We start from the raw sequence: 24,729 nt of genomic DNA on the forward strand, positions 1-24,729 counted from the left end.
ATGCTGTTAAATGCTCCCTAAATCTGAGAACCGACAGTACAATCCTAGCCTTGATACAAAGGTGACTGTAGAGCTAAGGCTCTACTGGTGATACATTAGAGAAAGGAAAGCATTAAGAAATACTGTTCAGACTGCGTTAAATGAACAGATTTAACCCAAGAATCAGGTAGTATCTGTAGTACCAAACTACAACGCCTTTTTCCTTTGGCTAAGTGATCCTGCTCTGGAACTCTGTCCTACAGATGCAACTGTTCATGTCCTATAGATATGACTGTTCACATATGAAATCACATGTTCCAGTTTATTTGGTACAGCAGTGGTTATGGTAAAATGTTATGCACAATCCAAGTATCCAGCAGAAAAGGACTGGATCATAAAATCAGAAAGGCATTGAAAGTTCAACCAGATGAAAGCATGGCCCTTGACATGTGTATTATCTATAAAATAATATTTTATTTTATATTTTATTTTATTTTAAATGCAGGAAAAGGAGACCCTAAAAGTTGGTATCAAGGGATGGTAAAAGGGAAATAATTGTACATTACCAGATGTACATTATAAAGTAACAGATCTTTAAAAATTATTTTATCATTTAATACATTAAAACTGTGTAGGGGCTTGTATATATTGCCTTGTTTTGACTCCCATACCCATTTGATACCTACTCCCCATTGAATGGAACATACTATTAAGGTGCTCAGAAGTGGTCAAGTGAGAACTACTCTAACTGACCCTGAAGAGTTTATTCCTTCATCTTTGAACTAAGGGCAAGATGATTAGGACAAAAGTTATTTAGTACATTTCTTAAAAATTTGTTTCCATGGAGAAATAGCAATTTAAATTCTATTTAACATTTATATCCCACTTTTTTAAAAATTGAAGAATAGTTGATTTACATTGTTGTATTTCTGCTGTACAGCAAAGTGATTCAGTTATACAAATATATACACTCTTTTTTGTATTCTCTTCCGTTGTGGTTTGTTACAGGATACTGTATATAGTTCCCTGTGCTGTACAGTAGACCATGTTGATTATCTACTTTATATATAGTTATTTGTATGTACTAATCCCAGGCTCCTCATTTATTCCTCCCCCATCCCCTCCCCGCTTTGGTAATCATAGGTTTGTTTTCTATGTGAGTCTGTTTCCATTTTATAAGTAAGTTCATTATTTTATATTTTAGATTGCGCATATAATTGATATCATACAGTATTTGACTTTCTGGTGTATTTCACTTAGTATGATAATCTCTAGGTCAGTCCATGTTGCTGCGCATGGCTTTATTTTATTCTTTTTTATGGCTGAGTAATATTCGTGTGTGTGTGTGTATACCACATCTTTGTTTCTTTCATGTCTTAGCTATTGCAGATAGTGCTGCTGTGAACATAGGGGTGCATTTATCCTTTTGAACCATGGTTTTCTCCAAATATCTGCCCAGGAGTGGGATTGCTAAATCATATGGTAGCTCTGTTTTTAGCTTTTAAAAGAATCTCCATACTGTTCTCCATAGTGGCTGTAGCAATGTACATTCCCACCAACAGTGTACAACCGTTCCCTTTTCTGTGCACCCTCTCTAGCATTTGTTATTTGTAGACTTTTTAATGATGTGGCCATTCTGACCTTTGTGAGGTGATACCTCATTGTAGTTTTGATCTATTTATTTTTTTTGAATTGTATGAGGTGTTTGGATATTTTGGAAATTAAGCCGTTGTCAGTTGCATCATTTGCAGATATTTTCTCCCATTCTTCAGGATGGCTTTTTTACTTTGTTTATGGTTTCCTTTGCTGTGCCAAAGCTTAAGAATTTGATTAGGTCCCATTTGTTTATTTATACTTTTATTTCTATTGCCTTGGGAGACTGACCGAAGAAAACATTGCTACGATTTATGTCAGAGTGTTTTGCCTATGATCTCTTCTAGGAGTTTTATGGTGTCATGTTTTATATTTAAGTCATTAAGCCATTTTGAGTTTGTGTGTGGTATTGAGGTGAGTATTCTAAGTTCACTGATTTATATGTGGCTGTAAATCAAGTGTGTGGGCTTATTTCTAGACTCTGTATTCTGTTCCATTGATCTATATGTCTGTTTTTGTACCAGTACCATGCTATTTTGATTACTGTAGCTGTGTAGTATTGTCTGAAGTCTGGGAGGGTTATGCCTCCGGCTTTGTTCTTTTTTCTCAGGATTGCTTTGGCAGTTCTGGTCTTTAATGGTTCCATATACATTTTAGGATTCTTTGTTCTAGTTCTGTAAAAAATGTCATAGGTAATTTAATAGGATTGCTTTAAATCTGTAGATTGCTATGGGTAGTACAGAGACTTTAATAATAATTCTTTCAACCCAGGAGCATGGATGTCTTTCTATTTCTTTAAATCATTTTCAGATTCCTTCATCAGTGTTTTATAGTTCTCACCATATGAGTCTTTCACTTCTTTGGCCAGGTTTATTCCTAAGTGTTTTATTACTTTTGATGTGATTTTAAAAGGGGTTTTTTTCTTTTCCTTTTCCTTTTTGATATTTCACTGTTAAAGAACTGCAACAGATTTCTGTATGTTAATTTTGTATCCTGCTGTATTGTTGATTATTTATCAGTTCTAGAAGTTTTTATATGACTGGTGTGAAATGGTATCTCATTGTGGTTTTGATTTGCATCTCTCTGATTATGAGGGATGTTGAGCACTTTTTCATGTGTTTGTTAGCCATCTTTATGTCTTCTTTGGAGAAATGTCTGTTTAGTTCTTTGGCCCATTTTTTGATTGGGTCTTTTATTTTTCTGGAATTGAGCTGTAGGAGCTGCTTGTATATTTTGGAGATTAATCCTTTATCAGTTGCTTCATTTGCTATTATTTTCTCCCATTCTGAAGGCTGTCTTTTCACCTTACTTACAGTTTCCTTTGCTGTGCAGAAGCTTTTGATTTTAATTAGGTCCCATTTGTTTATTTTTGCTTTTATTTCCAATATTCTGGGAGGTGGGTCATGGAGGATGCTGCTGTGATTTATGTCTGAGAGTGTTTTGCCTACGTTCTCCTCTAGGAGTTTTATAGTTTCTGGTCTTACATTTAGCTCTTTAATCCATTTTGAGTTTATTTTTGTGTATGGTGTTAGGAAGTGTTCTAGTTTCATTCTTTTACAAGTGGCTGACCAGTTTTCCCAGCACCACTTGTTAAAGAGACTGTCTTTTCTCCATTTTATATTCTTGCCTCCTTTGTCAAAGATAAGGTGTCCATAGGTGCGTGGATTTATCTCTGGGCTTTCTATTTTGTTCCATTGATCTATATTTCTGTCTTTATGCCAGGACCATACTGTCTTGATGACTGTGGCTTTGTAGTAGAGCCTGAAATCCGGCAGGTTGATTCCCCCAGTTCCATTTTTCTTCCTCAAGATTGCTTTGGCTATTCGAGGTTTTTTGTATTTCCATACAAATTGTGAGATTATTTGTTCTAGTTCTGTGAAAAATATCGTTGGTAGCTTGATAGGGATTGCATTGAATGTATAAATTACTTTGGGTAGTATACTCATTTTTACAATATTTATTCTTCCAATCCATGAACATGGTATATTTCTCCATCTATTAGTGTCCTCTTTGATTACTTTCAGTAGTGTTTTATAGTTTTCTACGTACAAGTCTTTTGTTTCCTTAGGTAGATATATTCCGAAGTATTTAATTCTTTTCGTTGCAACAGTGAATGGAATAGTTTCCTTAATTTCTCTATTTTCTCATTATTAGTGTATAGGAATGCAAGGGATTTCTGTGTGTTGATTTTATATCCTGCAACGTTACTGTAATCATTGATTAGTTCTAGTAGTTTTCTGGTAGAGTCTTTAGGGTTTTCTGTGTAGAGGATCATGTCATCAGCAAACAGTGAAAGTTTTACTTCTTCTTTTCCAATTTGTATTCCTTTTATGTATTTTTCTGCTCTGATTGCTGTGGCCAAAACTTCCAGAACTCTGTTGAATAGTAGTGGGGAGAGTGGGCACCCTTGTCTTGTTCCTGACTTTAGGGGAAATGCTTTGGGAGAATGGCATTGAAACACGTATGTTGTCATATGTGAAACGAATCACTAGTTCAGGGTTGATGCATGTTATACGATGCTCGGGGCTGGCGTGAGGGGATGACCCAGAGGGAGGATAAAGGGAGGAGGGAGGCGGGAGGGGGGTTCAGGAGGGGAAACTTACGTAAACCCGGGGCGAATTCATGTCAATATATGGCAAAACCAACCAATATAATATTGTAAAATAATTTGCCTCCAATAAAAAATAAATTAATTACTTAAAAAAAATAAAATAAAATATTAAAATAAATAAATTAAAAAAATTAAAAAATGTTTTTATACGAACTCTTCAGGGTTTTATACATATATGTCATCTGCATATAATGACAATTTTACTTCTTCGCTTTTATTTTGAATCCCTTTATTTTTCTTATTCAATTGCTGTAGCTAGGACTTTCAATACTATGTTGATTAGAAAAACTGAGAGTGGACATCCTGGTCTTGTTTCAGATTTTAGTGGGAAAGCTTTCAGCTTTTCACCATTGAGTTTTATGTTGGCTGAGGGTTTGTCATAAATAGCATTTGTCATGTTGAGATATGTTCCCTTTATACCTACTCCTCAAAAAGGAATCAAGATGGTAAAAATGGGAAGCTTGGGAAACTTGATTTCTGATGAGGTTTGTCTGAGTGAACACAATTATAGGCAGATGCTTGGACCAGATATATGAATAGAGGAAAACAATTAGAGCCTATATTCTAGTTTCATGTTGGTTAAGTGTAGAATTTCATAATGGTTAAAATATGTGGAGTAAAGCTTTGTGAAGAATCCAGGATAACCTTGAATTTTGTGCTTCTTTTTGGTAAGTTGTAATGTGGCTTACTTTTAAAGAAATTCATCATGATAGAGAATAAGTTTTATAAGAAAAAGAAACCTGCCTTTTGGATATTTCCTTTAATAAAAGTTAAATTTCTGAACATGCAGAAGTTATTATTGATCTGTCCCTAGGTTATATTGATATAACATGTTTCCTAAAGTAAAAAATTTCAAATGAATTTTTATGTAATTGTTATCATATCTCTGGATTTAATTTTTAGATATTTGAAAACTAGAGTATATTTTGTTATTTTTCATTGGCTATTACTATACAACAAAAAATGTCATTGATTTTTACACATTCAGTTTTATAGTAATTACTTATACAATATTAGACTTTTTCAAGAGTTATATAAAACTTTATATGTCATTCTCACAACAGTTCTCTGTGGTTGAAGTAGTATTGCCGTTTTTCAGAGGTAAAGTTAAGGCCCAGAGAGTCTTTCAGCTATGATATAAATATTAACATAACTCACAGTATTTTGATTCCAGATGTCTTCATTTCTCTAGCCTTGTATTTATTTTGTGTTTAATGTCATGATATTGCAGCTTGTTGATAACATTATTTTTTATGTTTTCAGGATATGGCTTTAGTTGCCCCTGAGGCTCCTTCAGAACAAGCCAGAAGAGTTTTTCAAACTTACGATCCAGAAGGTAAAAGATTTTATTTTTTATTAACACTGTTTTATATCTTTATATATTTGAAACACATTGATCCTTTCCTGAGTTTTATTTTTAAAGAGTTGTTGGATTACTAAATGAAATCTATCTTGTACTAGTTGAAAGTTTTAAATAAGAAACAGTAGAAATGAGAACCAAAAAAAAAGTGATCATCATATTCTCACATGGTAGAAGGGTTTTGTTTCACATGGTACTTAAGTATGGTTACTTGAATCTTGACTTCTGATGGTATTAAACAGGGAAAAATACTACTTCTGAATTAAACTTTCTTAGCAACTTTGAAATAAGCAATACAGTATGATTAACTCTAGTCACCATGCCGTACATCACATCCCATGACTCATAACTGAAAGGTTGCACCTCTGACACCTTTTACTCCTTTCACCTACTCCCCCACCCCTTGTCTGTAGCAACCACCAATCTGTTCCTGTATCTGTGAGCTCAGTCTTGTTTAGATTCCACGTATAATTGGGATCATATGGTTTTTGTCTTTGTCTGATTTATTTCACTTAGCATAATGCCCACAAGTTCCATCCATGTTGAGGCAAATAGAAAGATTTCCTTCCTTTTTTATTGGCTCCAATTTTTAATACTCCATTTAGTGTATATACCATATTTTCTTTATCCATTCATCCACCGATGGACATTTAGAGTGTTTCAGTATCTTGGCTTATAAACAGTGCTGCGTTGAACATGAAGATGCATCTCAAGTAGTGTTTTTTCTTCCTTCAAATAAATACCTGGAAGTGGAATTGCTGGATGATGTGGTAGTTCTCCTTTTAACTTTCTGAGAAACCTTCATTCTGTACTCCATAGTGGCTGTACCAGTTTACAACCCCACTAACAGTGCACAGGGGTTCCCTTTTCTCCACATCCTCTCGAACACTTGCTATTTCTTATTGTGACTTTGATTTGCATTTCCCTGACGAATAGTGGGTGCTGAGTACTGTTTCATGTACCTTTTGTATATAATCAGTATATCTTAATAGGCAAATGTGCATTCAGATCCTCTGCCTCTATTTTAATCAGTGTTTGGGGTTTCTGTATTGAGTTCTTCGCATATTTTGTATAGTAACCCCTTATCAGATGTGAGATTTGAGAATATATTCTCCCATTCAGTAGGTTACCTTTTCATTTTCCTTTGTTACATAGAAGCTTTTTAGTTTGATACAGTCTACTTGTTTATTTTTACTTTTGATGTCACATCCAAAAAATCAATGCCAAAAGTGTCGTGGAGCTTGCCACCTGTGTTTTCTAATAAGTTTTAAGGTTTCTGGTCTTACAGTCAAGTCTCAACTCAGAGTGGATCAAATTATGTGTGTGGTATAAGACAAGTGGTCCAGTTTTCCCAGTACCACTTGTTGAAGAGACTGGTCTTTATGCATTGTATATCACAACTCCTGTGTTGTAAGTTCACTGTTCATTTCTGTGTAGGTTTTTGTCTATTTGTTCCATTGATCTTTGTGACTATTTTAGGTGACCACCTAAAAACTTTCACACATTGGAGAAGGAAATGGCAACCCACTCCAGTGTTCTTGCCTGGAGAATCCCAGGGACGGGGGAGCCTGGTGGGCTGCCGTCTATGGGGTCATACAGAGTCGGACACGACTGAAGTGACTTAGCAGCAGCAGCAGCAAAAACAGGGCAGGGCACCCGGAGGACTAGACCTTTCTGGGAAGAGATGCAGGAGCAGCGCTGATGAAGATGGTAGGAGACCATTGCAGCAGGGGCTTCACAGGCGCCCCCCTCCCTCCAACTGTTGGGGAGGCCTGCAGGTGTTTTCCTTTTCCCCCAAGTGGTGAACTTCCTCCCAGGGCAACCCTGGTGTCGGGCTGCTCTTGGCTGGGGGATACTTCTTAAAAAGTGGTGTACTTTTCTACACCACTATCCTCAATCTATTTTGGAACTCCATGGGGTTTTTGCTTCTGCTTCATAGCCCAGTGCTATCCTTTGGCTTTTTTTTTTTTTTTCAGTTTGTAGTTGTTGTTTTGTTGTGTTTTTGTGTGGGAGACATGAGTTGGGGTCTCCAAGCCCTCTATCTTGCTGATATCACTCCCCAGAATATTTCTGTGTAATATTGTACAAGAAAATACAGAAGAAAAACCATCTTTATGATTTGTTTTTGAGCCAGATCTTAGCTTCTCTACCACACTAGCAAAGGTCATTTTGAAAAGTTCATAGATAGATAGATATCACTCTGTTGTCCACTGTATCATCATTAACTAGGTGGTTTTGATCACCTTTGCATTTATGTACTTGAGTTAGGTGATGGTCACGACTAACTCACTGACTTTTCCAGGATAACCTTAAAACTGAGTCATGCCTTCTATTCCCTTGTGAATTACCATGTAGGAACCTACGTTGTTAGATTAGTCCTTATCAACTGCTGAATGCATTCAGTTATTTTTATAAATTCATTTTCTTCTGTCTTGAAATTTTTTGTTCTTGGAGATGTACTCTTTCAGTCACACAAATTCTAGGAATCTTGGTAACCCATATAACTTTAGTTACCTTTCAGTCTATAAGTCTGCTTTCTTACGTATCATATAATAGCCTATTTAAGAGTCCTTATGAAGATTAAATAAATAATGCTGTATAAAGCACCTGCAGTGCTTAACATGTAGTAGGTATTTTACAAATGTGATTCCTGCCACCGGGAAGTTTTCCTTCAGTTAGTTTCTTCCACTGTACCTTTTTATTAACTTTTTTTTCAAAAGAGTTTCTTTGTTCTTGGAATTAATAATCTTTTAAACTTCCAGTAACATTTCATTCTAAGTCTTTAGAAGTAAAAGTAATTTACATCTTTATATTTTCCCACCACTGAATGAAATCAGTTTTATAGCATTAATAAGTTAACAGCTTCAACTGGAATCACTGGTTATGTGTAGCATATTGAACTGTGTCGTGGAGGGTGACAAAAATAAGCATCCTCTTACCTCTTTGAATCCTTTGATGGAAAAGATAGGAAATAAATAATTTATGTTCCTAAATGCACTCTTGATGAAAGTGAAAGAGGAGAGTGAAAAGGTTGGCTTGAAGCTCAACATTCAGAAAACAAAGATCATGGCATCTGGTCCCATCACTTCATGGCAAATAGATGGGGAAACAGTGGACACAGTGTCAGACTTTATTTTGTTGGGCTCCAAAATCACTGCAGATGCTGATTGCAGCCATGAAATTAAAAGATGCTTACTCCTTGGAAGGAAAGTTATGACCAACCTAGACAGCCTATTAAAAAGCAGAGACATTACTTTGCCAACAAAGTTCCGTCTAGTCAAGGCTATGGTTTTTCCCGTGGTCATGTATGGATGTGAGAGTTGGACTGTGAAGAAGGCTGATTGCCGAAGAATTGATGCTTCTGAACTATGGTGCTGGAGAAGACTCTTGAGAGTCCCTTGGACTGCAAGGAGATCCAACCATTCCATTCTAAAGGAGATCAATCCTGGGTGTTCATTGGAAGGACTGCTGCTAAAGCTGAAACTCCAATACTTTGGCCACCTCATGCGATGAGTTGACTCACTGGAAAAGACTCTGATGCTGGGAAGGATTGGGGGCGGGAGGAGAAGGGTACGACAGAGAATGAGATGGCTGGATGGCATCACCGACTCAATGGACATGAGTTTGAGTGAACTCCAGGAGTTGGTGATGGACAGGGAGGCCTGGCGTGCTGTGGTTCACATGGGGTCGCAAAGAGTCGGATACGACTGAGGGACTGAACTGAACTGAACTGAAATGCTTTTAGTATCTTTTGAGTTGGGATCAAACTTAATAGAGTTTTTGGAAACTGTAGCAAGTTAAAATGAAAATAAGTTTGGTATAAATAAGGTTAAAAGAAATGTGATTGAAGTGAACTGAGATTAGCTAGAGAGCCATCAAGAAGACCTGAGGGGGGAGGGTCATGCTGGCAAATGGGAGCATAAAGAAGAGAAAGTGATATCTGTGAATATAAGGTAGGAAATAGCAATTTACATGCAGGCAGTAGCCAGCAAAGTATTTGACTTGAGTGCAAAGACGGCACAAGAAAAATAATCATGTAGCATTTACTAAAGTGAGGCCAAAGGTAAGAAATTAATGGTCAAGGCTTGGATTTATGGGGTTTTTTTTTCCTTCTCTTTTGTTGGGATGTAATTGCTTTACATTGCTGTCTTAGTTTCAGCTATGTATACATATATCCCCTCCCTCTTGCACCACGGCAGGAATAGAGATGCAGACATAAGAGAATGGACTTTTTATACAGGGGCAGGGCGGAAGGAGCCGGGGGGTAGGGGGGGAGGCGGGAGGGGGTCGAATAGAGAGTAGCACTGACATATATGCACTAGCATGTGTAAAACAGCCAGCTAGTGGGAAGCTGCTGTGTAGCACAGAAAGCTCAGCTCAGAGCTCTGAGAGGATTTATGTTTTAAAGAACTATATTTCAGAGAACGAGTCAAGCAGTTTTCTGTTATGTACCTTCCTCTTAAGGATTTAAGGTATTTGTTTTGTTTTTCCCTTCCCTCTCTCACCCCTCTTCTAGATGTTTGCCTTTTCTGTACCTTACATCCCAGTGGAGAGTGAGTGTGGAGTGGTATACACACATACACACGTGAAATGCCTGCTCTGTTTCAGGACATACTAGCTGACATGTTTCCACCCATATAGATAGTAATCACTGTGTGAGAGGTAGATTCCTTCTGGAATGGACTACATTGTAGTAGGTAAGGTGACTTGACAGATGAACTGGGTGTTTTCCCAGGGTTTCCAGTCAGGTCTTTATAGTGCTGTGTAATTTTGATTTGAATTGATGGTCCAAGATATCAATTATCCCAGTGTAACCATCATCACAAACCACTCTCAACTCAAACGTACGGCTTTTCTGTAGTCAGCCTTTTTGGATACCTAAATATTTCTTTCCTTAGTGAGAAACTGAGACCTAAAATTATAAGTGAATGAATTTCTTGAGAAAAGAAATGTGCACAGAAAGTATCAGAATATTTCAGGAGATAACTGAATATTTTAGGAGATGATGAACAAAGTTGTAGAGAAATGCCTTCAGAATAAGGAGGCGTAGATCTGGACTTGAAAAGCCTAATGTTATTTAGAAGGCGAGTTTTTTTCTTTTTTTTAAAGGAACTATCAGGAATACAAAGATACTAAAACTAAGGTTTAGTATCTTATAGTCACAAGTAGTAGATTTGTTTGCTTTTTACAATTTCAATTTTTTCCATCATTAATGAGGTAGCAGACTCCCATTTGGTTTTACTAAATTACAAGGAAAATTAGACTGTCTTATTGTCAGTACGAAAACACAATTTATGATCAGTGGCAGTTTTTCAGCATGGAGTCCTGAGGGATACATAGGAAAATAAATTTGTTGTTTTTTAATTAGAGAAAATTATTGATTAAAGTAGTTTTCATCTATATAGTTTTATGTGGGACGACTTAGCAGGACTATAATCTGAATAGTTAAGAAGTTTGTTCAGTCATCTCAGAAAAGCTGTGTCTTTCTGTTACTTACCTTCAGTTCAGTTCAGTTGCTCAGTCGTGTCCAACTCTTTGTAACCCCTTGGATTGCAGCACACCAGGCTTCCCTGTCCATCACCAACTCCTGGAGCTTACCATGTAGAAAATGAACTCCACTTTCTCATTTGAGTATCACTGTTTATTGTTTAGCTATATAGAGTCCACTCTAGGAAGTTGGATTCAGTTCAGTTCAATCGCTCAGTTGTGTCCGAATCTTTGCGACCCCATAGACTACAGCATGCCAGGCCTCCCTGTCTATCACCAACTCCCGGAGTCCACCCAAACCCATGTCCATTGAGTTGGTGATGCCATCCAACCATCTCATCCTCTGTCGTCCCCTTCTCCTGCCCTCAGTCTTTCCCAGCATCAGGGTCTTTTCCAATGAGTCAGCTCTTTGTATCAAATGGCCAAAGTATTGGAGTTTCAGCTTCAACATCAGTCCTTCCAATGAACACCCAGGACTGATCTCCTTTAGGATGGACTGGTTGGATCTACTTACAGTCCAAGGGACTCTCAAGAGCCTTCAACAACACCACAATTCAAAAGCATCAATTCTTCGGTGCTCAGCTTTCTTTGTAGTCCAACTCTCACATCCATACACGACCACGGGAAAAACCATAGCCTTGACTAGACGGGCCTTTGTTGGCAAAGTAACGTCTCTGCTTTTTAATATGCTGTCTAGGTTGGTCATAACTTTCCTTCCAAAGAGTAAGTGTCTTTTTAATTTCATGGCTGCAGTCACCATCTGCAGTGATTTTGGAGCCCAGAAAAATAAAGTCAGCCACGGTTTCCACTGTTTCCCCATCTATTTGCCATGAAGTGATGGGACCGGATGCCATGATTTTAGTTTTCTGAATGTCGAGCTTTAAGCCAGCTTTTTCACTCTCCTCTTTCACTTTCATCAAGAGGCTCTTTAGTTCTTCAGTTTCTGCCATAAGGGTGGTGTCATCTTCATATCTGAGGTTACTGATATTTCTCCCAGCAGTCTTGATTCCAGCTTGTGCTTCCTCCACCCTAGTGTTTCTCATGATGTACTCTGCGTATAAGTTACATAAGCAGGGTGACAATATACAGCCTTGACGTATATTTTCCTATTTGCAACCAGTCTGTTGTTCCATGTCCAGTTCTAACTGTTGCTTCCTGACCTGCATACAGGTTTCTCAAGAGGCAGGTCAGGTGGTCTGGTATTCCCATCTCTTTCAGAATGTTCCACAGTTTATTGTGATCCACACAGTCAAAGGCTTTGGCATAGTCAATAAAGCAGAAATAGATGTTTTTCTGGAACTATCTTGCTTTTACGATGATCCAGCAGATGTTGGTAATTTGATCTCTGGTTCCTCTGCCTTTTCTAAAACCAGCTTAAACATCTGGAAATTCGTGGTTCACGTATTGTTGAAGCCTGGCTTGGAGAATTTTGAGCATTACTTTACTAGCGTGTGAGATGAGTGCAATTGTGCAGTAGTTTGAGCATTCTTTGGCATTGCCTTTCTTTAGGATTGGAGTGAAAACTGACCTTTTCCGGTCCTATGGCCACTGCTGAGTTTTCCAAATAGAAAATTCTTAATTTTTAGTCACAAACTAATCAGCTAAGTTACTAATTTGATCCCCACCCCCACCATAGTACTCTTTTCTGTATTCTGCACCATGTTTGGTTTGTTTTGTAACTTCCCCATCACATAAGGTGAGGTGGTTCTGCAAGACAGGCCAGAAATCAACTACTCATTTCTTTCCAAACTTCATAGGTACCGTTCACAAAGCTGTTTTTGGTTGAACCATGGTGCCCGAACAGAGCAGTTTACATAAGTTGACTGAGCGACTGAACTGAAAGTTAGGGTTAGCTTGAATAATTGAATGTCAGAACTGTGATTGAGCAGCTTCTTATATCAAGCCCTATGCTGGTCCTGGGGCTATGTCTTCTCTGCCATCCAGGGGCCAGAGAAGCAAATCAGCAGGGAGACATGGGACAGGTGACCAGGGTAAAAGCAACCACAAAAAGGCCTGGACCTTGCCTCGGGGCCAAAGTCACATATTTTCTCCACTAAGAGTTCTACTAAATTGTTTATGTTATTAAAGCATTAATAATAATAATAGGTAAAGTACAATATAACATTTAATAAAAATAATTTATTAATTTCTTGACTGAGACCAACAGCGTTTACGTTCTCCTCAGTAGATCTCTTCTAGGAAATGGCAACCCACTCCAGTTTTCTTGCCTGGGAAATCCCATGGCCAGGGAAGCTTGGCGGGCTAAAGTCGATGGGGTTGCAGAGAGTCAGACACAACTTGGCAACTAAACAATAACTAGCTCTCGATTTTCTCCTCTGTTCCTAAGAAACTTTACTCTTCTCATCTGCAGAGGTTTGAATATGTTACAGTGCTGGGGCCTGCCTTCTCGCAAGCTCTCCCTTACCCGCCTGAACTCCTGACGCAGCTCTTCTGTGGCTCTCCGTCAGCTGCAGACTCTTCTGAGAGAGACCTACCAGGTTCTCCTTGTCTTCCTCAGGTTTTCCCACGGGGAATCACAGTGGGTGCTTCCTTTACCTTCATGTCCAGCTCTGACTTCTCCCTCATGAACTGTCATCATACCCAGTGGGTTGTTAACTCACTCCACTATCACGTTCCTTCCCGGCACTGCTCTGCGCCATTACCCTCCTCTCACGCTCTAGGAGCTGGACACGTCTTACCATCTGTTTACTTGTTTTTAAGAAGCAAAACTCTTAAATTTGTGAACACACAGCTTTTCCCCTCCTTTTCAAATGTCTTAAAACACAACTTAACTGTATGTGAATATTGGCTCTGTAGCTGCTCACCAGCTCACTATCACACACACACAGTGCCCCTCTCATCCTCCCCATTCTTCTGAGGTGGAACACCTGCACAAGTCTGTTTCATATTCATGTGGTTAAATTACTGATGCATTCACATTCTCCTTTTTCCTTTTGTGCTTCCTAGCCCTGCTTGTGTGTATTTGTGTGTGCTCACTCAGTCATGTCCGATTCTTTGCAACCCACCAGCACTGTAGCCCACTGGGCTCCTCTGTACATGGAATTTTCCAGGCAAGAATAGCTTGAGAAGTCAACAGATTGACTCTCAGGTTTCCTCTGCTGTTGGTATTGAGGTCATCTTATCATTGTGTCTCCATTTCCATATTCTCTGTGGAACCAACCAGCTAAATCCTAGATGGCATGAATTGCATCTGTTTAGACTTAAGGCTTCTTTTTCTGAAGAACTTGTCTTGATATGAATGACTGCTAAAGAATGAAGTAACTTCAAAATCAGTATTTTAAAAGGGTAATTCCAAATCTCTTCTGATTATATTTAAAGTCTGTGAGATATTGAAAAAATGCTCTCCAGTCTCTAGTTATACTGTATGTATAAAAAGAGTCACTGGCTTATAGTCACTGCTGTGCTCCGTGTTTACAAGCTGTAAATCTCATCAGTTCAGTTCAGTTCAGTCGCTCAGTCGTGTCCGACTCTCCGCGACCCCATGAATCACAGCACGCCAGGCCTCCCTGTCCATCACCAACTCCCGGAGTACACTCAAACTCATGTCCACAGAGTCGGTGATGCCATCCAGCCATCTCATTCTCCGTCGTCCCCTTCTCCTCCCGCCCCCAACCTTTCCCAGCATCAGAGTCTTTTCCAGTGAGTCTCATAGGCCACTTTAAAAAGTGTTGGAATGGTTGGGTTTTGAGGTGAATCATGTTTGAGTTAACGAGGTCATTGTGTTGTTTTCCTGGTTGTTGTTTGTATCTTATACAGCCAATTAGCTTTTTCTGAGGATGGGAGCAGAGTCTCAGTTACAGTAAGAAGAGATAAGGCTGCCTGCCATTCAGTGCTTCTGAAGAATATTGTAATACACACTGCCTGTGTCGAGTGACACATGTGATAACCCATAAACACAGAACTGTTTCTGTCTGCCAGTGACCTGATAAAACCTGTTTTACATTTGGAGATGCTAAGCTTTTAGCTGTGACCTAACTAAGCAAAATGAGTAATTTTTTTCTATGTTTCGAACTCAAGTTATGCTTACAAAGCTGAAATATGTTCACAGGTGCCTTCAAACAAGTTCTTTATTCTCTGTATTGTAAATTATTGGTAGCTTGACAAACTGGAATTATTCTAAACCCCCAATTTATAAAATTATGTTTAGGAAAATTTTTAATTATCCTAAATGATTCTCAGCCTTTTAGTCAAGGCCAATCGGTCTTCATATGAATAAGCATGTGCTTAGGAGGTTTAAGAAAAGACTTCAAAAAATCATAATTTCTTTATTTCCTTTCTGGTAGAGACAGAGTACATGCTACATCCAGAAAGAGCAGCTATGCTTTATTTTGTGGTTTGATGACATAAGCAGGACTTTTGGACACCTCGTTTTCCAAGACAAGATTTTTATTTTTATTATTCTAATCCCTGAAAAGGGTATGGTGTTATTATTATCCTAATCCCTGAAAAAGGGCATCATGTTGGAAGCTGATCGGAAGCCGACACAGTCTTCAGAAATGAGTAAATGGGTAGAGAAACTCGAGTGTTGTACATTTAAGGGAATCAACAACTTGCTTGTTTAAAAGCACTGTGATTTCAGACAGCCCTAGAAGCTTTTTTTGTGTGTCATGCTCTGTTGCATCATCTGAGTTTGGGCCATTTCCCATCCTCATTGAGCCTCAGAAAAGGAGTATTTTCTATTGACTAGCCTTCATCAACATTTGAGTCTACCCTGCATCCCGACTTTTTTTTTTTCCTATTAAATCTTTGGCTTTTATTTAAGTCAGGTGATTTAAGTCAAGAGGTATCTTATCTTATATTGTTGGAGATCTAAATAGCAATCGATCATGAAAAGCCTTTCAAAAGATTACATAACATTGTGACGAGAGGAATTTATTGGTAAAGGATTATTTAAATTGGATTTGTTAAAAGGAATTTAAAGGTTTACATTATTTATTGAAAAATATACCTGATTAATAAATAGTTGTTATAAACTTAAGTAGAAAAAACTTACATCATTTAAATGTGTAAGCCTGTTTAAGAAGTAATTTGGCTTTAAGGTTTCCTTGGTCTTCTCAGGTAGAATTCTTGTGGTTATTTTTGTATTAGAAACTAACCTTGAAAATAAATCTTTGCCTATGTGCTCAAGAACACTAACAGAAAAAAGGAACCTAATAATAATAGACATTGTGCCCAAAATAAACTGAATATGCTATTCCATAACTCTTTGTATCCCTCTTACTGACTTTTCATTGGTGTCTGTGATCAGCATTAATAGCATTTCTTGAAGTAAACTTTATCTAAATTATTTTTGTAATATTTTTTCTCAGATAATGGATTCATACCTGACTCACTTCTAGAAGATGTGATGAAAGCATTGGACCTTGTTTCAGATCCTGAATAGTAAGATACATACAAAGTGTTAGTGAGGGGGAAGGGTGGGAGGACCCTTAACTGCCCCACATGGCCATTGTCTTCATTAATAATGTACATCATTACATCTATCACTTCTATACATTTGGGATCTTTATTATCCATGGGAAGATCTGTCTCTAGTTGGGTAGACACATCTTTTAATATTACATAATATATTGATCAAATATAGGTTATTAAAAATCACCTTTCATCTACATTTCCTTTTTTTTTTTTTTCTTTTTCTGAAAGTGTATCTGACAGCGAACAAGCTTTAGCTAACAAAACATTTAAGGAAAGGATTCAGCAAAAGCAGCCCAAAACATATTGGTATACACAGTTTTTAGAACTTAATACTATCCTGTTTTCAGTTAGTTTGGCTATATTTTCTTTGAAAGTATGAAATATGTATAAACATTTGCAGATTAATCACATGTGAGATAATGTCTCAGTCTCACCACCTGGAGCTGGGAAGTTACCCTTTCTTAGTAGACGTAATTGGTGATTCCAGCTTAAAGAGGAGAAATTCAGAGACAGTTGAACTAGTCTAGTAAATGGTATAATAGTAACTACCGTATTTCTTCTTAACTGGTTACCAAGTGGAGACCTTTTTGTTTACATTGCTCTAATACACAAAAGAGACTTCAACTTGGATAATTTTGGTTACTAAGAAGTCTTAAGATGGGAAGGAAGAAAAAGGCAGTTATTAAAGTTAGCTGAGTCAAATTGTTTTGCTAGAAATAGCTGAAAGATTGGACAGTTACTCACTTAGTCCTTTGGTCCAGTCACATTTATAATATTTGATGGCCATAAGCTAACTGGACCGTATCAAAGATTAATAAATATAGTAAATATGACTGTGTTTTCATTTGTTTCATGTCATAACATATGTATTACTATATTCTTAAAGTAAGCTAAAGGAAAGGTTATTAGGAAAATCGTAAGAAAGAGAAAATTTATGATATATATTTTTCAATCAATATATACATATGTGTGTGTGTGTGTAAGTGGACCCTGGCAATTCAAACCCATGTTATGCAAGGGTCAACTCTATAAAAAGTTATCTTTATAACCTGAGAGGTAATATGGAGAATAAAAATGTTCTGTAAAGACCATTTTCATTTTTAAAACTCTAACCTGCAGTCCACTCTTCTCTGCCTTCTTTCTACACATAATACCTTTCATCAACCTCAGTGACACCAAATGGTAAGGGCTCTGCCAAGCGCTACTCCAGACCGCTACTGGAACAACAGTCATTCCACTTCCTGAAATTCAGTGTACTTTATTAGCTCTTTGAGAGTTGTCTTACCTTTTTTAACCTTCAGTTTACACTGTCTAAGAATTTTAAGCCTCCACCTCATTTGGTTCTTGAAAGTAAGCTTTTCAGGAGATATTTTTGATTATCTGATGTACCACTGCCTTTGACACTGTTCCTTTTTCTCTTTAACGTAAAAGAAAAGTTTATTTTTAAGCCTAAATGCCTCATTTGGTAGCTAAATTCAGGCATACCTATGAAGTAAAGGGAATGTGCCTTTGGGAGGCTATAGGCCTGCTTTTACAAGCCTGGGTTTTTAAGTTACTTTACCTAATAAGGAACAATATTCCAAAGTCATCATCATAATTTAAATTCTAAATAGTAACAGATTACTCTGGTTTAAAAATAACCAAGTTTTGGCAAATTAGATGTCATTCCTGTGTATTTGTCATTAAGGGTCTAAAAAAGAACAGCTCTCTGGATTTTTGGCAGTGAAATGTGTTGCAGTACCAGTAATTTAATCATGAAAGAAGAAAAATAAGCATTTTTTTCCTGTGGTATCCACTGTTTTTCTTTTTTCTCTCTCCATAGTATAAATCTCATGAAGAATAAATTAGATCCAGAAGGATTAGGAATCATATTATTGGGTCCATTTCTTCAAGAATTTTTTCCTGATCAGGTAACATAGTTGAAGAAATACATTTATTGTTTTGTTCTATTGGGATGATCATATTATGATTGTTTCAGCATTTTTCCCCTACTAAACGTGTTCTAACATGCAGATATTAGACTAAGAAAGCACTATTATTATGTAAATACTTGCCCAGATCAAGAGGATAGAAGGGCATGTGTATTCCAATACAGTAATGTAAAATTTTGATTAAAGGACAGAGGTGGTAAAAGAGAGTATATACACCAATATAGACACTTTGATACTGTTTTCTAAAGGAAGATTCAAATTCAGAAATTCATGGAATAAAAACAGAAAGATTACCTTAATCCCCTCCTGCCCCTGGCTAACTTCTCTCAGGTAACTACTGTCAATAGATTCGTATGTATCTTTAGAACTTTCTCAATGCTAGCAAAGAAGGTAAAGGAGCCTGAATGTCGTATGAACTCCTACCAGTGCTCCTGTTTAGTTACATTAAAGGAGACCCTTTGAATGGAACTCTGCTGTTTCATGTTGGGACATGTCTTCCACTGGCTGCAACCGGGGCTCAGTTAAAAGCATCTATATCAGTCTCAGCACGCTGCAGTCATGGCTATGTCACTGGCTAATTCTACAGCCTACACTTACTTTTCCTCCTGTCGGAGTGCAGGGTTTTACCAGTCCCTCAAATTATTTAGCAAGGTGTGTTGTGATCATTTCATCAGATACCAGCATGGTTTACAGTAAGAATAGCAGGAGCAGCTACCATTTAATAAGCATGTACTATTCATGAGATACTGTGTACCTTCTAAATTGCGTATTATTTTTCCCCAATTTTGCCAGTGAGGAAATTGAAGATTAGAGAACTTAAAAAAATGGCTTAAGGTTATACTGCTAGCACGAGGCCAAAGTAGGTTGTCTAAGCCCAGAGACAAAGCATTTTAGCGCTGTTACACAACCTTTTGTTGCTATTTATTCTATATAACTTGTTACTGGAACTGCAGTAAAATATTTATTTTGTAAGTTAAAATATGTTAACTCTGAAAATCCAGTCAAATCATTTATCTAAGTAATTGCACTGACTCATGTATAAATTAAGATGGTTGATATGTCTTATAAAGCTTTTAAGTGGGATTCCAAAAAGAGCTTAGATTCTAGACGTGAAAAGTTAAAAAGTTAAAAATATGAACTCTTATATGATGCACAAATTATTGAGACAACTGGAAGTCCAATTAGTACATTTAAGGAAAACTTGAAGATTTTAACTAGATCTTGTAAAACAAGAGAAGTTGAAAAAAAAAAAAATCACAAATGTGCACAGAGCTGACAACAAAAGGTCTTTTCATGGGAAGATGAGGAATATGCTTTTCTCAGAGAACTGAGAAAGGTGAGTGAGTGGGGACAAGACTGGAAAAGCAGCTTGCTGCTGCTGCTGCTGCTAAGTCACTTCAGTCGTGTCCGACTCTGTGTGACCCCATCGACGGCAGCCGACCAGGCTCCCCCGTCCCTGGGATTCTCCAGGCAAGAACACTGGAGTGGGTTGCCATTTCCTTCTCCAGTGTGTGAAAGTGAAAAGGGAAAGTGAAGTCTCCTACATTTTTAGGATTCTTGGTTACAAATCCTAGCATGAACTAAACATGAGCAGGAAGGCGTAGCTCAGAATACCTGAAGGATGGAAGAGGTAGTGCCTGGAAGGTGGGTTCCAGGAACTTCTGGGACTGGGCCAAGTCTCATCTCCACCCCCATACATGCACATATTTAAAACCATAAACTACTGTAGAAGAGCTTATCATAAAAATCACCCCTCTGCCAATTTCCAGTCTCTTCCCCAGACGAGACTATTTCAGCTTTTAGGTTTTATAGTACTTAAGTACATAAATCTAAGTTTCTTGCTTTGTCAACTGATTCCTTAATCAAAGACTGTGGAATTAAGAACCTTCCATTTTACTTTCAATTGCTATTTAGAAATTGCCTGATAAAGATTTACAGTTTTAATTGTTGGTTATTTATAATATAGGGTTCCAGTGGTCCAGAGTCTTTTACTGTCTACCACTACAATGGATTGAAACAGTCAAATTACAATGAAAAGGTATGATAACTCAGTGTAATTTGTCTTCACCTGAGTTGATAAAATACAGGAATATGTATTACAATGTCTTGAGTCCCATAAAACTGCTGCCTAAGCAAGGAGGTTATTCTAGGAGTCTCTACTGTCACAGCTTACCTTAGACCTGGACTTAGTGAAATCGTCATTGGAATTTTGGAGCAGTGGTTTCATTGTGACAAGGTAACTCATCTACACACATGTTGTTACCCTTAGTGTGCAAATATTACCAAACCAAGTTTAGTCCACTGAAGTTACTGATCCACTTAAATGAAGAAAGAAGGGGCAAGAGGGAGATTTTTTTATTTAAAAAAAAAAAAAAACAAACCACTATTTTAAAGGATTTAAATTAATAATCATAACAGGGAACATTTATTGAGGATGTACCTAGAATTGTCATCAGCACTTTGTTTTCATCAGCACTTTGTTTTCTCCAAAGTTTCACCCCAACCCATGAACTAAGTATTCTTGCATATTCTCAGTTTACAGTAGAGAAAACTGAGGCACAGAGAAGGAAGCAGCTTACCAAGGTCAGGCAGCAAGGAAACAGCAGAGCTGGAGCCAAGGCTAAGTGTCTCCCTCTGAGCCTGCGGCTCACCCGCTGTGCTGTGATCCTGCCTTCTTGAATCTCGGACAAGGGCCCACGGGTGCTTCACATCCAGATGTACTCATCCGCTCTACAGCAGAAGTTTGGGCTTGCCAATTCACTCTCTTTGATTAATGAGTTTGGTGACACATAAGATATATCTACTCTGTTTGCATTTATTCCAGTAAGAGTCACAGTAGATATAGCTCATATTAGAAGGAATAAGGCCTAACATGCCTTTTTAATTTGAAGTACCCATGCTGACTTCATGTGTATCTGATATACTGAGGATGGCTACAGAAAACAGATCATCATGTGCATTAGGGCAAATCTAAACCTGCCCCTAAAATTTACTTTTGTTTTCATAACAAAATATAAATTAGAACTTTTACTAAATTAGGGCCAAAGATCTTTTCATAGGAGGATAATTTATTGATATCTATTGGGAAAAATAGAAATTGTCAGTAACAGAACTTGTATGTTCGGTCCTAATGTGTAAAGGAGCCCTTCATCTCGATGTAAGTTCTGTGTAGCCTTGTACTAGAAGGTACTTTGTAGTCACAAAGTAGTTACTTGCCTACACGATCCCTACAAGGTAGATCAGTCAAATATTATCAGTATTTTACAGATGAAGCCTCTGGGACAGGGAAATTAAGTGACTCACCCGGGTTCACATGGCCAGTCACTGGCAGAGCAGGGACTGGAACTGAGTTCCCGGAACCCAGTCCTGTCCTTGGTTTGCTTGCCCATGCTGTATGTGTATAGTAAGTTTTTAAGTCATGCTCATGACAAGTGTCTGACATCACTAACAAAAGGATCAGAAACCAAAGATGAACTATTAACATGACAACAGTACATAAGAATAAGAATGCAAAGCATGTATTATACCATTAAGCTGCAAAGGTATAACATAAAGTTACTTATGAGCTAGAAATGTGGTAGACCACATAGAAGATACACTATTAAAAATACCTGAGGAGACAGGCAGCAGGAGAAGGCTGGTCAAGTGGAAGGGAGCCTGACCCACCGGGGCAGCCCAGGCTGGTGAGGCCACAGAGGAGATCATGGTACCCAGCCCTGAGCACTTCTGCTCTAACGCTGTGAACAAGGAAAGTTTCTTATGGAAGAGAGGTCTTGTCTTTCTTGTTCATTGTGATAACCTGTTATATGCTTGGTGGACAATTTTTCAGAAAAAGAAGTTTTGCTTTAGAGAGCTAAAAAGCATGATTACTTAGGGGTTAAATAGTAAACTTAGTCCATCAAAACTAGAACCTAATTAAGAAACCAAAGTACCTGGCCTAGTATAATAGAAAATACTCTCTCCAGTCCTGTAGTTAATGTTTTTTAAGGAGACTCCAACTTAAGACGGTTTATAGCTTTTATCTTGGAAGAACATAATTACAATCATGTGTATCAGCCACTGAGTGTGAAAATCATTATACATACTTTTTCAACACAGCAGGCTTATTCTGTTGTCTTTCAAATTATGCAATTAGAATCTCCTGACATCAAGAGAAATTAATGACATTGCTTTCATGTATACAGTGTGTGCTTATAAATGCTAACTCATTGTCAGTATGTTACTTCATAGATAAGGTCTAAAAGTTTTTTTAATTAATCAGGATAAAACCTTTTTCTGACGTCCACCTGCCACTGCCTATCACTTACCTAGTTTTTTATCCATCAACCTTTTCCTGCTATTTGATTTCTGTTTCTGACTGAAATATTTTTTTCTCCATGATTTTTTGTGCTGAACCAAAATGAAGAGCACTTCATAAGTATTTAATAACAGAAAATTTCATTGACAAATATCCAATTTGCTTCCAGCTTTGGAAATTCAGCACTGTTATAAGTCCTTCTCAAAATATATAGCTGTATTTTTATTACAACTTTTTATCTGAAATAAGGCAGTATTTGAATCATAAGGCAACATTTGAAGAATGAATTTTCTTTTATCAGAAAGAGTGTCTTCTTTATCAGAAACAGTATGTTTTTTGTGATTTTTAAAATCCCGAACCATAAACACAGTACCCTGTTTGCTAGTCTATGAAAAAGTCCCTCCTAATACTTTGCTAAGATTGATTGACCTCAGTGGCTTGCTTCTCTTCAATAGGTAATGTATGTGGAAGGAACCGCAGTTGTTATGGGGTTTGAAGACCCCCTGCTACAGACAGACGACACACCCATTAAACGCTGTCTCCAAACCAAATGGCCATACATTGAATTACTCTGGACCACAGATCGCTCTCCTTCACTAAACTGATTTGCCTAAGTATTTATAAAGAAGATTGTAATAGCAGATGTTGAAAAAAGGATGCAAGACTGGCAAGTAGCCCAATGAAGCTATACACTGGTATCACTGATAAACTGTAAATAACAATTAAAGACACATTTTCAGTGTTTAAGATATGTTTAAATTATTTGTTTTAAAGCTTTATGTTAAAGGTTACCATATTTAAATTCTTTATGTGAAATTTACTAGCAAAACTAAGCTTTAATCAAAGTTCATCACTGTTGCAGTCAGATAATTTGGTCATTTGCCAAATTACAGACATCCTATTACAATAGCATTTTTATATTGAGTATCAAGGTTACTATTTATAGACTTCTACTTTGGGATTTTATTTCATTCAGGCACCGTTTATTGTTTAAGTGATTCTGGCATGCAATACATCAGCCTCCACATTGAAATGCAAAAGTTTTTACCTTCATTATTTCTAAAATCTGGTTTCCATTAGAAATATTGATAAATAACAAATTATCAACCTGGATCTTTGACAATTGGCTTAGCTCTGGCATGTGTATAAAAAGTAGAAACTATAAGGGAACATTACCATTTATTCAAAGATATATAGAGGATGTATTTTAAAAAATGATAGGAAAGAGAATCTGTTTGATAGTCTTAACACTGTTAACTTTCACTGTATTGCCAACTACACATTTCCAAATTTGTCCCAACAGCCCTGTAAGCCAGCTTTCTTGTATATTTATAAATGTGATAAATGCATGAGAACATCTGTTACTACATTAGTATATTGCATTATTTATTATGATCCTAGTCGATGGCCTAAATAAACACTTTTTTTTTCTTTAACTTTACCCTTGATTTGTTTACATTCATAGCTCAAAATAACATACTCTTAAATGAGTCTGCCCAGTAGCCCTGAGAGCACAGAACAAATGCCTATTGGACTCACGCAGCACCTCAACAGGGAGACCAAACCTTGCACCTCGTAACTCAAGTGGTCAGAAGCACCACAACCTGGGGGACAGCTGTCTTCATCAGTGGACAGTTACAGAAGCCCCTTCCTGTGTACTTTTGAGAGCAGTTACTCTATTTCAATAGTTTTGTTGCCTAATAATTTGAAATGTGAATACCCAGAAAAATACTTCACTTAAGGCAGACAAGATAGCCTCATAATGAATTTCAGAACTGAACTTTACCTTCAACAACATGTATTTCCTCTATAAATCTCTTGGGGGGGGTTTATTTATATTTTTGTACACATTGACGTGATAAGTAGATTTTAGCATAGGAAAACCCCAAATTTTATATATAACAACTTTCAGTAGCACTGTATTAGGAGTATGATACTAGCTACTACAATTACAGCTGTAAAATGTCAGTATTTTGGGTTAATCTTGCTTATTTCCAAATGGATATAAAATATTATGCTAGAATTAGTTCTCTAA

The 24,729-nt window shown here is 37.3% G+C and overlaps 1 protein-coding gene across 3 annotated transcripts in view; it reads left to right on the top strand.

Annotated features, from left to right (window-relative positions):
• MINDY3 (MINDY lysine 48 deubiquitinase 3) overlaps nt 1–24,135 on the top strand; it is an 84,384-nt gene extending 60,249 nt beyond the window's left edge. For all 3 annotated transcript variants that reach the window (XM_055429283.2, XM_055429293.2, XM_055429299.2), the window contains 5 exons: nt 5,447–5,519; nt 16,361–16,433; nt 18,289–18,376; nt 20,364–20,435; nt 23,150–24,135. In XM_055429283.2, coding sequence (XP_055285258.1) covers nt 5,447–5,519; nt 16,361–16,433; nt 18,289–18,376; nt 20,364–20,435; nt 23,150–23,299 — 456 coding nt within the window. In that variant the 3' untranslated portion in view covers nt 23,300–24,135. The remainder of the gene's footprint in view (nt 1–5,446; nt 5,520–16,360; nt 16,434–18,288; nt 18,377–20,363; nt 20,436–23,149) is intronic.
• The last annotated feature ends 594 nt before the right edge of the window (nt 24,136–24,729 follow it).

Source organism: Moschus berezovskii, chromosome 15 (assembly GCF_049115385.1).
Source record: "Moschus berezovskii isolate FMDL1 chromosome 15, NW_MosBer_1.0, whole genome shotgun sequence".
Taxonomy (NCBI): Eukaryota; Metazoa; Chordata; class Mammalia; order Artiodactyla; family Moschidae; genus Moschus; species Moschus berezovskii.